Raw genomic sequence first — 16,993 nt, forward strand, 5'->3', positions numbered from 1 at the left:
GCAAATTAGTGGTTCTCAGTGGCCACACTTCCCTGTGGTCATAGAAGATCCCATATATACTGCAAGTTCTCAAGGTTAATAGTAGTACCAGGGTCTGATTCTTCATTCAATTGAAATAATGTTCTTGTATACTTTTTCCTTTAGGAAGCCAAGGTTACTCCACTGGTGCACACTCAATGTCCTATGGATGACTGTGGTGATCCTTATGGCTATCGGATTGGCAATCCAAACACTGGGCATCACGGATAAAAAAAGGTTATTTCACATTTTGCTTCAATATTGTATGGAAGTTCAGAACCAACTCTAACTATTGCTGATAAAGGAGACAGGTTACCGAAGCTTTACCTCTTGCGCTCATCAGGACAAATGCAAGAATGTCAAATTTTGAATGATCAGAGCTCTAGGTGAGAAAAGGAGACGGTGATGTAGTGCTAATGTCACTGAGTGAGTAATACTGGGGCCATGGGTTCAAATCCTATTGCAGCAGCTGGTGGAATTTAAATTCAAAGTAATAAAACTTGGAATATAAAGCTATGCTCAGTAATGGTGCCTATAAAACAATATTTTTTTATTGTAAAAACCCATCTGGTTCACTAATGTCTGGCCTGCATGTGACTCTAGACACACAGACATGTAGTTGACTCTTAACTGCCCTCTGAAATGGCCGAGCAAGCCACTCAGTTCAAGGGCAATTAGGGATGGGCAACAAATGCTGGCCTAGCCAGCGACGCCCACATCCCGTGAAAGAATTAAGAAAGAAAAGGTTACTGATTTTCTCCTGTTAATAAATTGTTGTGATCTTTTGAAATTTGGCATTCTTGCATTTGTCCCGATGAGTACATGATGAAAAGCTTTGGCAACATGTCTCTTTTCAACAGTGTTCATGTTCTGTACCATCAAGCGATTGTTGGCATTTAAATACTGGAATTTGAACATTGATGTATGTTAATGGATCTTACTGGAAAAGGTAAAAGGTGAAATACATAACTTACTTGAAAACGGTAATTTGCTATTCTACATTGACAGTAACTGAATTAAGATCTTAGTTACATCATCGTATCACAATTTCGTTAAACAAAGGAATGTGGGAACAGCAGGAGGCCAATCAGCCCCTCGAGTCTGTGCTACCATTCAATTTGATCATGGTGGATCTGTATCTTACCTCCATCCACCTTGATTGGTTTCATGATCCCCCCTTTCCCAACAAAAATCTACCACTCTCAGTTCCGACACTTTCAATTGTCCCCCAAATGCGATGCCTTTTGTTGGGGAGAGTGGGGGCCAGGGAGAGAGTTCCAGATTTCCACTCCCCTTTGTGTGAAGAAGTGCGTCCTGAACTCTCTCCCCTCAACTGCCTGACTCTAATTTTAAGATTCTGTCCCCTTGTTCTGGTTTTAACATTCTGGCCCCTTGTTCTAGACTACCCAGCCTCCCTCCCACCGTCCCCCAACCAACCCCACCCCACTCCACCCCACCCCACCCCACCAGAGGAAATAGCTTCTCTCTACCCAATCTATCAAGTCCTTTGATCTTAAGCACCTCGATTAGATCACACCTTAATTTTTGAGTTGCAAATGGGTTAAGGTAGTGTAGTGGTAGTGTTGCTGGACCAGTAATCCTGAGACTTTGGCTAATCCTCTGGGGACATGGGTTCAAATCCCACCATGATAACTGGTAGAATTTAAATTCAACTAATAATTCTGGAGTCTAAAGCTAATCTTGGTGACTGTGACAGCTATCATTGATTTTTGTTTGTTAAAAAAACCCATCTGGTTCACTAATGCCCTTCAGGGAAGGAAATCTGCTCTCCTTACCCGGCTTGGCCTACATGTGACTCCAGACCCACAGCAACGTTTTTTTTTATATGTTCATGAGATGTGGGTCTCGCTGGCTGGGCCAGCATTTATTGCTCATCCCTAATTGCCCTTGAGAAGGTGGTGGTGAGCTGCCTTCTTGAACCGCTGCAGTCCATGTGGTGTAGGTACACCCACAGTGCTGTTAGGGAGGGCGTTCCAGGATTTTGACCCAGCAACAGTGAAGGAACGGCCGATATATTTCCAAGTCAGGGTGGTGAGTGACTTGGAGGGGTACTTCCAGGTGGTGGTGTTCCCATGTGTCTGCTGCCCTTGTCCTTCTAGGTGGTAGTGGTCGTGGGTTTGGAAGGTGCTGTTGAAGGAGCCTTGGTGAATTCCTGCAGTGCATCTTGTAGATGGTACACACTGCTGCTACTGTGTGTCGGTGGTGGAGGGAGTGAAAGTTTATGGATGTGGTGCCAATCAAGCGGGGCTGCTTTGTCCTGGATGGTGTTGAGCTTCTTGAGTGTTGTGGGAGCTGCACTCATCCAGGCAAGTGGAGAGTATTCCATCACACTCCTGACTTGTGCCTTGTAGATGGTGGACAGGCTGTGGGGAGTCAGGAGCTGAGTTACTCACCATAGGATTCCCAGCCTCTGACCTTCTCTTGTAACCACAGTATTTATATGGCTCAACCAGTTCAGTTTCTGGTCAATGGTAACCCCCAGGATGTTGATAGTGGGGGACTCAGTGATGGTAATGCCATTGAATATCAAGGGGTGATGGTTAGATTCTCTCTTGTTGGAGATGGTCATTGCCAACTTGTGTGGCGCGAATGTTACTTGCCACTTGTCAGCCCAAGCCTGGATATTGTCCAGGTCTTACTGCATTTGGACATGTGGTTGACTCTTAACTGTCATCTGAAATGGCCTAGCAAAGTGACACAAATCAAGGGAACAAAAACAAAAATACTTGGAAAAACTCAGCAGGTCTAACAGCATCTGCAGCGAGGAACACAGTTAACATTTCGAGTCCGTATGATTCTTCACCAGAACTAAGAAGTATGGAAATGAGGTGAAACATAAGCTGGTTGAGGGGGTGGGATAGGTAGAGCTGGATAGAGGGCCAGTGATAGATGGAGGCAAAGAAGAGAGCTGTCAGACCCGCTGAGTTTTTCCAGCTATTTTTGTTTTTGTTTCAGATTTCCAGCATCCGCAGTATTTTGCTTTTATCTCAGTTCAAGGGCAATTAGGGATGGGCATCAAATGCTGGGCTTGCCAGTGATGCCCACATCCCATGAAAGAATAAAAGAAAAAAAGTAAAGGTGACAACTAGATTGCTGTCAATAAAACCCATCTGGTTTGCTCGTACCCTTTAGGGAAGGAAATCTGCTGCTCTAACCTAGTCAGACCCACAACAAGTTCCCTCTGAATTGGCCCAGCAAGCCACTCAGTTGTCAAGAAGGTGGCTCACCCCACCACCTTCTCAAGGGCATTTAGGGATGGGCAATAACGGGACACACCAAGAGAGTTTTGAGAGACTGAGCGAGGGGTGGAATTCGGCAGTTTTGAGGTCCCCCCGGGGAAAGGCAGACTTAGAAGCAATCTCCTCCCCTTATGCATTGAATTACCTCATGACGAGAGCATGTCCCATAGCCCGTGAGAAGTATGACAGGTTTTTAACACTAATTCAACAGTATGGGTTAATATATCAATTAAATGTGTTCTGCGACATAAAAGGTATGGAAAGTTGCAGGGGAAAGAGTTGGTGGAGGGACGTGGGGGGTGGTGGAGTGGAGGGGGGAGGCTGGTGAGGGTGGGACTAATTGGATAGCTCTTTCACACTTTCACCGGAATATTGAAACCACCCCACCCCCGCTGTTTATATCAATGTTCATTTGCCATGTAGATGAGAATGAGATGTGAAACACAACCGTTGATAAGTTCTCAGAGTCATGAGTGGATGTAGTCCCTAATCTCTGGAGCTTGGGAGATTGGGAGGTGGTCTCATTGAAATGTATAAGATTCTGAGGCAACTTAGGATCATTAGAAATAGCAGCAGGAATAGGCCACTCGGCCCATCGAGCCTGCTCCACCATTCATTAAGGTCACGGCTGATCTGATTGTGGCCTTAGCTCCACATTCGTGCCTGTCCCCCCATAACCCTTGTAGATCAAAAAACTCGGCCCTGAATATAATCAATGACTCAGCCTCCACTGCTCCCTGGGGAAGAGAATTCCACATACTAACAACCCTCTGAAGGGAAAAATTTCTCCTCATTTCCATTTTAAATTGGACACCCCTTATTTTTAAACTGTGCTCCTTTGTTCTAGATTCTCCCCATGAGGGGAAACATCCTCTTAGCATCCACCCTGTCAGGGTCCCTCAGAATCTTATATGTTTCAATAAGATCACCTCTCATTCTTCTCAACTCCCAGGAGAATAGGCCCAACCTGCTCAACCTTTCCTCGTAGGGCAATCCCATTCATTCCCAGGAATCAGCCTAGGGCGGACTGAGAGGGGGAGAAATTTCTTCGCTCAGAGGCTTGTGATGCTTTGGAATTCTCTTCCCCAGAGAGTCGCAGAAGCTCAGTCATAAATTCACAGCTGACTAAGGAATGTGAGTATTGTTGTTTGGTCGTACGGAACTTGAATATCGCTGAAAAAAGGACATTTTGTCAAAACTTTTCACCTTGCACTCATCAGGACAATTCACAAGAATACCAACGTAAGGGAAAACAACAATTTATACTGTATGAGAAGAGTGTGATGATTGGTTAAGATAAAGTAAGGTGGGAGAAGGCTCATGAAGGGCATAAGCACCGACATGGACCAGTTGAGCTGATTGGCTTGTTTCTATGTTGTATGTTAATGGTATATTAATTGTATTATCAAGATTAAGGATACACGGATGAAGCACATTGATTGATTAAGTACTTTGAGCACATATAAAGAGAGACTGCTGGGTCACTTAGTATGGAGACAGACACATGCAATGCTGCATTCTGTAACTAAACCAACTGTCAAGAAAAGGACTCGTGTCTGGTTTCATACTTCACCATCTGGCTTGGGATCCGTTTAACAATAGGCTCGATGTCATTCCACTGTAGCTAATATTGCCAGAGACGTTTTATAACAGCGCCCAGATGAGTTTTTTTGACTTAAATCCTGTTCCGTTTCTTTAGGGTAACATCTGATCAGCTCGACCAGCCTCGGGTTTTGTCAATGACCCCTCACAATGAAGGAGTCCCGTGGAAGCCCTGTCAATCCAAGACACACGTGATGTTCCTAAAGACGCACAAGACTGCCAGCAGCACGATCCTCAATATACTGTACCGGTTCGGGGAGGCAAGGAACTTAACATTTGCACTCCCCAACTCTTACCAGTTTGGCTATCCCTACCTCTTCAGCACAAGAAAGATTAAGTATTACAGTTCGATTAAAATGCAAGAGTATCACATAATATGCAACCATATGAGATTCTTCCGCCCACAGGTAAAGCAATGCACAGGCTTGGGCGCGTTGTTCCAGAAAGGTGAAGACTGAGGTGGGGGTGTGGAGGGGTGACCTGGTAGAGGTCTTTAAGTTAATGAAGGGGTTTGATAGACTAGATGTAGAGAAGAGATGTTTCTCTTTGTTGGAGGGAGACCAGTACTAAAATTAATCAATGTAAGATGACCATAAGACCATAAGACATAGGAGCAGAAATTAGGCCATTCGGCCCATCGAGTCTGCTCCGCCATTCAATCATGGCTGATAAGTTTCTTAATCTCATTCTCTCGCCTTTTCCCCGTAACCTTTGATCCCCTTACCAATCAAGAACCTTTCTATCTCGGTCTTAAATACACTCAATGACCTGACCTCCACAGCCTTCTGTGGCAATGAATTCCATAGATTCACCACTCTCTGGCTAAAGAAGTTTCTCCTCATCTCTGTTCTAAAAGGTCTTCCCTGTACTCTGAGGCTGTGCCCTCGGGTCTTAGTCTCTCCTACTAATGGAAATATCTTCCCCACATCCACTCTATCCAGGCCTTTCAGTATTCTGTAAGTTTCAATCAGATCCCCCCTCATCCTTCTAAACTCCATCGAGTATAGACCCAGAGTCCTCAAACGTTCCTCATATGTTAAGCCTTTCATTCATCAGTTGATGGTCGCCAATAAATCCAGTCAGGAATTTTGGAGAAACTTCCTTCGCAAGGGGTTTTGACCGAGGTGTTCAAAGTCATGAGGGGTCTGCACAGAGCAGATAGGGAGAAACCGTTCTCGCACGCGAAAGGATCGAGAAAGAGGGGGCACAGATTGAACACAATTAGTAAAAGAAGCAAAAGTGATTTGAGGAGAAACTTTTTCTTCTATGCAGCCAATGGTTAGGGTTCGGCTTGCACTGCCCGAGAGGGTGGTGGAGGCAGGTTCAACTGCAGCATTCAAAAGGGAATTGGACTGAAAAGGAAGAATGTGCAGGGCTACGGCAAGAAGGCACTAGAAGGAGTGGCACTAGATGAATTGCTCGATCGGAGAGCCAGTACAGACACGATGGGCCGAACGGTCTCCTTTCTGCACGGTAACAATTCACTTTGTTGGCTGTGAGGTGCTTTGAGATGCCCAATGGCCGTAAGAAGCGCTATATAAATGCAGGCCTTATTTTTTGCTGTGCTGATTGAAATTATTTTTTACCTAGTTATGGCTGCAGGTTCTAACGATCAGGAAATGTCTAGCAGGCTGGGGGTATTTTCGGTAATAAAGGGCAGGCTGAGGGGCAATTTGATAAAGGTCTTTTAAATGGTGAAGCAGTTTGATAAGGTAGACATGTAGAAAATGTAGGACAATTTGATTATCATTTGATACATTTGCATTTATTCTGTCACAGTCTCTAATCTGATGACATGAGTATTATCACATCAACACACAGCATATTACTCACTATGTCATAACTGAACTGTGGATAAACAAATGGGTACAAAACTAAAGAAATCAAATTGTCAAATTTCACAAAAGTAATTAAAAGCAAGAATGAGCATTAACCAGTGCGGACTGCAGTAACTTCCTTCTGAAACATTTATTTCTCTCCTCTCTTTATTCTTTCCTCTCTACCATTCTCTCTCTCCTTCCCTTTTTCTTTCTCTCCCACTCTCTCACACATCTCTCCCTCTCTCTTGCTTTCTTTCTCCCTCTCTATGTCTCTCTTTCTCTCCCTTCCTTTCCCTCTCTCCTTCTACCTCTGCCACACTCACTGAATCTTCCTCTTTCTCCCTCTCTCTAGTTTCTTTCTCTCTCTCTCTCTACCTTTCCCTCTTTCTCTGTCTCTCCTTTCTGTCTCTCCTCTCTTTCTCTATCTCTCCTGTTTGTCTCTCCTCTCTGTCTCTCTGTCTCTCCTCTCTGTCTCTCCTGTCTGTCTCTCTGTTTCTCCTCTCTGTCTCTCTCTAACTCTCCTTCTTTCTCTGTTTCTCCTCTTTATCTCTCCTCTTTCTCTATCTCTCCTGATTGTCTTTCCTCTCTGTCTCTCCTCTCTGTCTCTCTGTCTCTCTCTCTACCTCTCCCTCTTTCTCTGTCTCCCCTCTCTTTCTCTATTTCTCCTCTCTATCTCTCCTGTTTGTCTCTCCTCTCTGTCTCTCCTCTCTATCTGTCTCTCTGTCTCTGTCTCTCTGTCTGTTTCTCCTCTCTATCTGGCTCTGTGTCTGTCTCTCTGTCTCTGTCTCTCTTCTCTGTTTCTCCTCTCTGTCTCTCTTCTCTTTCTCTGTCTCTCCCCTCTGTCTCTGTCTCTCCTCTCTGTCTCTGTCTCTTGTTATCCCCTCTCTGTTTGCATGCTCTCTCTGTCTGGTTTCTTCTCTCTCGTTCTTTCTCTCTTTCCATATTTCTCTCTCTCCTTGTCTCTCTATATCCCTCTCATGTACAAATCCTAACACTTCTGCACACACAAAAGGCAGCAGAAGGATTAAATATAAACACTGTATGTTTCCCCATGCCACCTTCCTCATACTCAAATAAGATGGGTCTTAGCTAAGCTTCAGGGAGTGGTGAATAAATCCAAAGTTGACATTATCTGAATCCTTTTGATCTATTTGTAAATGTTCTTAGTCAACCATCATTTATTTAATTGAAGAGACAGCTGACTTAATGGAGAAATATTGGATGGATTTTCAAATTTTAGTATTAAATTAAATATCATATTCTATGTAGTAATCTTACACATCTGAATGTGAAATTTACTTTCTGTATCAATTTTCATTTCCAGTGTAAAATACAAGCTCAGATTACTGGTTTGCTATGCAGAACAGAACAAATTATAGAATCCTACAGCACTGATGGAGGCCATTCAGCCCATCATAGCTGTGCTGGCTCTCTCTAAGAGCTAGCTAATTCATCCCACTCTTCCCTCCCACCCACGCACCCCCTGCCCCCCCTCCAACACCCTGCAGTTTTCCCCTTTTTAAACATTTATTTAGCTGTGGGGAGATGGTGGTGTAGTGGTAATGTCACTGGGCTAAGAATCTAGAGGCCCAAACTCTGAGGATGTGGGTTTGAATCCCATTGTGGCTACTGGTGGAATTTAAATTTAGTTGGAAAAAAAATCTGGAATGGGAAGCTAAGGAACTATCATTGATTGTTGTCAAGAAGCCTTCAGATTTGATAATATCCTTTAGAGAGGGAAATCTGCCTTCCTTAGCTGGTCTGACTTCTGTTTGTTTTCCAGACCCACAGCAAAGTGGGTGACTCTTAACTGCCCTCTATAATGGCCTAGTAAGTATTCAGTTTAAGGGCAATTAGGGATGGGCAACAAATGTTGGTCCTGTCAGTGATGCCCCATCCTGTGAAAGAAAAACATTTTTTAAATTGCCTTTTGAAAATTGAATCAGCTTCCACCTCCCAGGCACTGTATTCCAAATCATAAAAACTCGCCGCGATTAAAAAAAAAATTCTCTTCATCTCCTTCCTTTTTGCCAGTTGCCTTCAATCTGGTTACCGCTCCTCTTGCTAGTGGAAACAATTTCTCCCTATTTACTCTGTTGAAACCCCTCATCGTTTTTAACACCTTGGTTAAATCTCTCCTTCACCCTCTCTTCTCCAAGGAGAACAATATCAGCTTCTCTGACCTCTCAAGATCACTGAACTCCCTCGTCTGTGGTATTACATAGAATGACATTGCATTTACAGGACAGAAACAGGCCATTCGGCCCCACAAGTCAATGCTGGTTTTGAAATCAGATATCTTTTTGAGCTCTTGACCCCTCTGTCAGCAGCGGAATCATTGTATCTACTCTCATCTCTTCTCTAGGTTGAAAAGGTGATGTCAAAGGGGACCTTTTACTTCTCGATCTTACGAAACCCGGTGACCTTGGCCGAGTCGGCGTTCACCTATTACAAGGGCTCGAGCACGGCGTTCAAGAAGGTGGAGTCACTGGAGCAGTTCCTGAGCGAGCCGTGGAAGTACTATGCGGCCAGAGACCGTGGCAACCAGTACGCCAGGAACTTGATGTGGTTCGACTTTGGGTTCGACCACAACGCCAACGACACGAAGGATTACGTGGACCTGGTCCTCAAAGAGATCGGCGGCACTTTCCACCTCATCCTGCTGTCAGAGTACTTCGACGAGTCGATGGTCCTGCTGAAGGACGCTCTGTGCTGGGAGTTTGACGACGTGGTCTCCTTCAAGCTAAACTTCCGCAGCAACGTCACGGTAAGGAAGCTGTCTGACGAGACAGTCGGGCGGGTCAAGGCGTGGAACTCGCTGGACTGGAAGCTCTACCTGCACTTCAACCGGACATTCTGGCAGAGAGTGGAGGTATATGGCTGGCAGAGGATGAGGAACGACGTGCTGGTCCTGCAAGAGAAGCGCAAGAGGCTGATGGATCTGTGCCTCCAGGGGAGCAGGCCAGTGGAGGCCAGTCAAATCCAGGACAAGAACATCAAACCCTTCCAGTACGGACGAGCCCAGATCATGGGCTACAACCTCAATCCGAATCTTGACAACAGCAGCAGGGAGAAGTGTTTACGGATGGTCATGCCCGAACTTCAGTACAAGGACCTGCTCGATGCCAAGTTATTCCCCTTCGTTTCCACGGCAAAAAGTCTACAGACGCCACAGCTCCATTTTTGAACAGATGTTGTGAAGGAACCAACCCTCCTTTGTCCGACAGAAACATATCGCCCGGTTATTGTACGTTATGTCAAAATTTGGCTGCCAAAATCTCCAAAAGCAACATTCCTCACTGCCAGTTGGACAACATTGGGTGTGAAGGTGGGGGCAGTGTCCCGTTTCAGTCAGAGCCATTGTTATATCTAACAATTTATCCTTCAGGAAAGAGATACGCTGTTGATGTTTTCATCCTGCGCTCATTATTCATGGGATGTGGGAGTCGCTGGGAAGGCCCAGCATTTGTTGCTGAGCCCTAATCGCCCTTGAAATGACTGGCTAGCGAGGTCATTTTCAGGGGGCGGTTAAGGGTCAGCCGCATTGCTGTGGGTCTGGAGTCACATGTAGTCCAGACAGGGTAAGGACGGCGGATTTCCTTCCCTAAAGGGGCATTAGTGAGCCAGATGGGCTTTTACACCATCGGCAATGGTTTCGTGGTCACCATTACTGAGGTTAGATTTCAACTCCAGACTTGTTCACTGATTCCAAATTCCACCAGCTGCTGTGGTGGGATTTGAACCCGTTTCCCAAGGGTATTAGGCTGGGCTTCTGGATTACTAGCTCAGTGACATTGTCACCGCGCCCTCCCATGCTCCCCTCACAATCAAGACAGACGCAAGAATGCCAAATTTCAAAGGAAGCAACAAATGACACTAGCAACCAATTTAAGATTATGAGTTGGCCTTGCAACGTGTCTCAATTACACTTGCTAGAAGCTACCTACACTCATAGGCAGGGATCTGTCCGCTGTAGTCAGGCAGCTCCTTGTTTTGAATTTAAAAAATGCATGAGGGGCAATAGCTCCCTGGTACAATCTCCGTGACAACTCCTCGACCAATCAGAGCCAAACAATCAGCACCCCCTTTCCTCAAGCAGTATAAATTGTTGCTCACTTTTGAAATTTGGCTTTCGTGTGTCTGTCCTGATGGGTGCGAGCGAGCAAAAGCTTCAACAGCATTTCTCTATCTTTCAGTAACACTCGAGGTCTGCACTACCAAGCGGTGATCTTTCCTTCCCTGTGTTCCCCTTTCACAAATCGTGACTCGTTAAGCAGATGTTTTCTATTTGTTGATAATGGGGTGGTTTTTACTAACCATGTCTGAGAAGGGCAGTGAATGCCCAGTAAAGCAACAGCCAGGTAATATTGGGTGCAGTGGTGCAGCGAGAATGTTGCTGGGCTAGTAACCGTGCCATGGCAGTCTTTACACTTGCGTTTGGGACGAAAGAGCTGGTATTGGTCAAAAGTGACAAGTGAGCTGTCGGGTGGCCGTAAAAGTTGCCAGCTGGTTCACTGACGCCCTCCAGGGAAGGAAGCTTGCCATCTTTAAGCCAGTCAGAGCCATTGTCATATCTAACAATTTATCCTTCAGGAAAGAGATACGTGGTTGAAGTTTTCATCCTGCGCTCATTATTCATTTATTTATTCATTCATGGGGTGTGGGTGTCGCTGGCTAGGCCCAGCATTTATTGCCCATCTCTAATTTCCCTTGTTCTGTGGGTCTGGAGTCACACTTAGGCCAGACCAGGTAAGGACACAATAGTGAACCAGATGAGTTTTTACCATAATCGGCAATGCTTTCATGGTCATCATCAGACTTTTAATACCAGATTTTTTATTGAATTCAAATGTAACCATTTGAACCTGGGTCCTCAGAGCATTACCCTGGGTCTCTGGATTACTAGTCCAGTGACACTAACACTACGCCACCACTTCCCCGTCTACTAGTCTAGTGACATTAGTTGTCTAGTGATACGACCACTCACCACCCTTTCCCCACTGATTCCCTATCAGATTTATTACTGACTATCTCACGTTGATAGCACTTGGTCTGATCTCCCCCACAAGTGGAAACATCATCTCCACATTTACCCGTTAAATCCCTTCACAATGTTAAAGACTGCTATCGGCTCAACGCTCAGCCTTCAGGATGGAGGAAGGTAAATATATAACAGATAATGACTGACTGATTGGACTGAGAGTGAATGTTCCTTGTTCATTTGATCAACTGATTGGGTCCTTTATTAGATTTTGCTAAGTCTTTAGCCAGTAACTCAATTGATGGATGAAACAAATGGGCTGCATTTGCACACGCACAAACACAAATACATATTCAAACATATATGCACACACACATTTATATGCACACATATACACATACACACACATGCACACACACAAACATACACACTTTCACACATATATGCACACACACACAAATACTTATGCACATATATACACACACACATTTATATGCACACATATACACGTACACACACAAACATACACACTTTCACACATATATGCACACACACACAAATACGTATGCATATATATACACACACACATTTATATGCATACATATACACATACACACACAAACATACACACTTTCACACATATATGCACACACACACAAATACATATGCACATATATACACACACACATTTATATGCACACATATACACATACACACACAAACATACACACATTCACACATATATGCACACACACAAATACATATGCACACATATACACACACACATTCTTATACACACATATACACACACACATTCTTATACACACGTATACACACACACATGCACAATAAAGGCCTTACAAAGACACGTACACACACATGCACGCACACACACAAAAGTTTACAGTCTGAGATGCTTTAGTGATAAATCATGTGGAGCTTTCCAAATTGTCCTTATGACATGACAAGACTGATACTCTGCAGCATTCACATTAACATTCAGTTATGCTACTGCGGAACAATCATTGGAACAACCAGGTTGACATTGAGGGAGTGCTGCACTGTCAGAGGTGCCGTCTTTCGGATGAGATGTAAAAGGCTTCACTTTCTAGACGAGGAGGGGAGTTCTCCCCCAGTGGCCTGAGAGGCTATCAATCCCTGAACCAACATCACTGAAACAGGTTATCTGGCCATTATCACATTGCTGTTTGTGGGAGCTTGCTGTGTGCAAATTGGCTGCCGTGTTTCCTACCTCGCAGCAGTGACCACACTTCAGAAAGTACTTCGTTGGCGGGAAGGCACTTTGGGATGGGCTGAGGTCGTAAAAGTTGCTATATAAATGCAAGGAATATTTTTTGTTTCAATAATTTCCACTAAACTTTGTGTCACTGTGATTTATTTTCTGAGTTGGCCTTTATTGTAAGGGGAGTGGAATATAAAAGTAGGGAAGTCTCGCTGCAGCTGGTGACTACTGAGTTCAGTTTTGGCCTACTGATTTAAGGAGGGATATACTTGCATCGGAGGTAGTTCAGAGGGCATTTTAAGAGAGAACCACTAAGATAAAGGCAAATTACTGCAGATGCTGGAAATCTGGAAAAAAAACAAAATAAAGCTCTGAAGAAGAGTTTAACAGACTTGAAACATTAACTCTGTCTTTCCTCTCCACAGATTCTGTCATTTTTGTTTAAGAACCAATTTTTCATTAAGAGTCAATTGTATTGCTGTGGATCTGGAGTCCTATGTACACCAGACCAGATAAGGATGGTAGATTTCCTTCCCTAATGGGCTTATAATTCCATATTTGTATCAAATTCCACCATCTGCCACAGCAGGATTTGAACCCTGGTCCCCAGAGGTTTATCCTGAGTCTCTGGATTACTAGCCTAAGCAACAATACCACTATGCCATCACCTGCCCTATACTCATTGGGCTTTAGAAAAATGTGAGGTGATCTTATTGAAACATATAAGATTGTGAGACCAGATGCTGAGAGGATGTTTCCCCTCACTGGGGTGGGGAGGAATCTTGAACTAGGGGGGCACAGTTTCAAAACAGGGGGTCTTCTATTTAAGAGGGAGACGAGGAGGAATTTCCTCTCTCAGAGGGTTGTTAGCGTTTGGAATTCCCTTCCCCGGAGAGCAGTGGAGGCTGGGTCATTGAATATGTTCAAGGCTGAGTTAGACAGATTTCTGATCGATGAGGGTTATGGGGGACAGACTGTCCACAGTCAGATCAGCCATGACCTTATTGAATGGTGGAATGGATTTGAGGGACCGAATGGCCGACTTGTGCTCTTATTCCTTAGGCTCTTATGTTTCTGTAGGCGAAGACCTTTACTTTGTATATTTTTAATTCACCTTCACAACTATTGGATTATAGTTTGCAGCAGGCATTGATAGCAACACACTTCTTCCAGGCATCGACTTGTTGGTTCACGAAAGGTGCATCCATGCTGTCCCACAAAAGCGACAGATTGTTTCCTGCATTTGGAAAGTAGTCCCTAGCCGAGGAATTAACAGGTTGTAATTCAATCGAGGAGCTCTGATGACCAAGGAGCAAGTGTATCATCGGAACCCTAAGACTGAATTACAAGTGTAGCTTTACTCCTGGGTTTTCTTACTGTTTCATGAAATTAAGATTCAATTATTCATTGATGTGCGGCTGGGAGCTGGATTTGGTCCAATGGAGTGAGCAGCAGCCTCGATTTGACGGTGGTTGCAGGACTTCAACGACCCGGAGTGACTTGAGAAACTGGTGTTGCCCCTGACCCACCCACCCCATAAAGCAGAGAAGATTAAGGGGAGATTTAATGGAGACACTTCACATCATGAGGGGTTTTGATAGTGTGAATAAGGAGAAGCTGTTTCCAGTGGCAGGAGGGTCAGCAACCAGAGGGACACAGGTCGAAGGCGATTGGCAAAAGAACCAGAGGGGGAGATGAACGGAATTTATTTTTCATACAGCGAGTTGTTGTGATCTGGAAGGCGCTTCCTGAAAGGGTGGTGGAAGCAGATTCAATAGGAGCTTTCAAAGGAGAATTGGATAAATATTTGATGGGGAACAATTTGCAATGTTACGGGGAAAGCGGGACAGAGGGAGACTGATTGGATAACTCTTTCAAAGAGCCAGCACATGCATGATGGGCTGAATGGCTTCCTTCTGTGCTGTATTATTCTGTGATTCTATGAATATCATGTGCTGCCGCTGCTTGTAGCTACCCCTACCAGGAAAGCTACTGGCACGCTCGTCAGTGACATCTTCTGCAGGGTGGTGGTGGTGGGGTAAAGGGGGGTATTAAAATATAATGCAAATGAGGGAAGTGTCTTCTGCAATGTATTTTCAACCATTTACCTGCTACCAGTTTGGGGCTTTAGCTGTGGCTCAATGGGTAGCACTGAATATTGTGGGTTCAAGTACCACTCCAGGAATTGAGCACAAAATCTAGACTGATACTCCAGTGTCAATACAGTACTGTTGGAGGTGCCATCTTTCAGATGAGGCCTTAAACTGAGGCCTGTCTGCCCTCATAAGGTGATGTAAAAAATTCCTACAGCCACTATTCAAAGAGGAGCAGGAGAGTTATCCCTGGTGTTCTGTGGCCACTATGTATCCCTCAAACTGACATCAATTAAAAACAGATGATCTGGTTGTCAAAACAACAGATTATCCAGTTACTGTTTAAGGGAGCTTCCTGTGCAGAAATTGGCTGCTGTGTCTCCTACATCCAACAGAACAAATGCCACATTTCCAATGCTCACAACAATTTATACTACAGGAGCAAAGTATAAATTGTTGCGATAGTTTGAAATTTGGCATTCTTGCATTTGTCCTGTGCTTAATTGACTGTAAAGGTTGCGAAGGTTGCTATAGAAATGCAAGATTCTTGCTTTCTATATGGTCCCACCTCTGCTCCAGTCAGGGATCAGTCCAGCTCCCTCTTTACAGTGTACAGAACATCACCCTAGCAACTAGCAACACATTCCAGAGGCTCACTGGAACTGCCTAACATCCAGTCTATTCTGCTTTATGAATAGTTTAAATGGAGGTCCCTCGTCTACCTCAGCCGGTCAAACCGGATTAATCCATCAAAAACCGTGCAGTCCAGCTCTTAATGTTCCCCCTGGTGGAAGGATTGAGAACAAGAGAGCACAGATTTAAGGCAATCGGCAAAAGAAGCAATGGAGACATGAGGAGAAACTTTTTCACACAGCGAGTGGTTAGGATCTGAAATGCACTGCCTGAGTGTGTGGAGGGTGGAGGCAGGGTCAATCGAGGCTTTCAAGAGGGAATTGGAGCATTATATGAAAAGGAAGAATGTGCGGGGACACGGTGTGTTGTTCTTTTGGAGAGCTGGTGCAGATGGGCCGAATGGCCTCCTTCTGCACTGGAACAAATCTGTGATTCTGTAAATATTCAGTCTTGTTTTATTGCTATAGAAATCCAGAGTGATATCTGGTGGTGTGTTGTGCTCTCTATGAACTGGTGTTTGTCCTTTGGTGTAGGCCAAAACCAACTCACCTATGGAGCAAGGTTTGTGTATATAGAATGTACAGCGCAGACAGACCATTCTGCCCAACAAGTCCATGATTGTCTTTATGCTCCACACGTAGCTCCATCTTACTGACCTGATCTCACCTGAACGACATATCCTTCTATTCCTTTCTCCTTCATGCGTTTATCTAGCTTCATCTTAAATGTTTCTGTGCTATTCATAGAATCAGACTGACACAGAATGAGGCTATTTGGCCCAACAAGTCCATGCCAGCTCTCTATAGAGAAATCCAGCCAGTCTCATTTTCCCCCCTCCCCCACTCGATCCCGTAGCCCTAGAAGTTTACCTCGAGCGCCCATCCAATTTCCTTTTGAAATCATTCATCCTCTCCGCTTCCACCCCCCTGCCTCGTGGGCAGCGAGTTCCAGCTCATCACCACTCGCTGCTCACATCCCCCTTGTATCTCTTATCCAAAACCTGCAATTCCTTGTCCCCCAGCCTTTGTGCCATGAATCAATAGGAGCAGCTTTGCTTTGTCTATCTTATCTAAAGCCTGTCTTGGCACCATAACCACTCCCTGCGGTAGCAAGCTCCACGTTGCTGGACTAATAACCCGGAGACCCAGGTTAATCGTTCCAGCGACCTGTGTTTGAATCCTGCCATGGCAGATGGTGGAATTTGAATTCAATAAATGTCTGGAATTAAAAGTCTAATGATGACCATGAAACCATTGCTGTAAAAACCCATCTGATTCACTCATGCCCTTTAGGGAATGGAATCTGCCATCCTCACCTGGTCTGCTCCATATGTGACTCCAGAC

The 16,993-nt window shown here is 44.7% G+C and overlaps 1 protein-coding gene across 2 annotated transcripts in view; it reads left to right on the top strand.

The window, feature by feature from the left end:
* The window catches only part of LOC121272321 (galactose-3-O-sulfotransferase 2-like), a 97,373-nt gene extending 86,483 nt beyond the window's left edge, over window positions 1-10,890 (top strand). Inside the window, exons 2-4 of one of the 2 annotated variants that reach the window (XM_041178932.1) lie at window positions 145-255; window positions 4,978-5,287; window positions 9,066-10,890. In XM_041178932.1, coding sequence (XP_041034866.1) covers window positions 145-255; window positions 4,978-5,287; window positions 9,066-9,887 — 1,243 coding nt within the window. In that variant the 3' untranslated portion in view covers window positions 9,888-10,890. The remainder of the gene's footprint in view (window positions 1-144; window positions 256-4,977; window positions 5,288-9,065) is intronic. The other variant, XM_041178933.1, reaches the window with a different exon arrangement.
* Window positions 10,891-16,993: the final 6,103 nt, after the last annotated feature.

Source organism: Carcharodon carcharias, chromosome 33, assembly GCF_017639515.1.
Source record: "Carcharodon carcharias isolate sCarCar2 chromosome 33, sCarCar2.pri, whole genome shotgun sequence".
Classification (NCBI taxonomy): Eukaryota; Metazoa; Chordata; class Chondrichthyes; order Lamniformes; family Lamnidae; genus Carcharodon; species Carcharodon carcharias.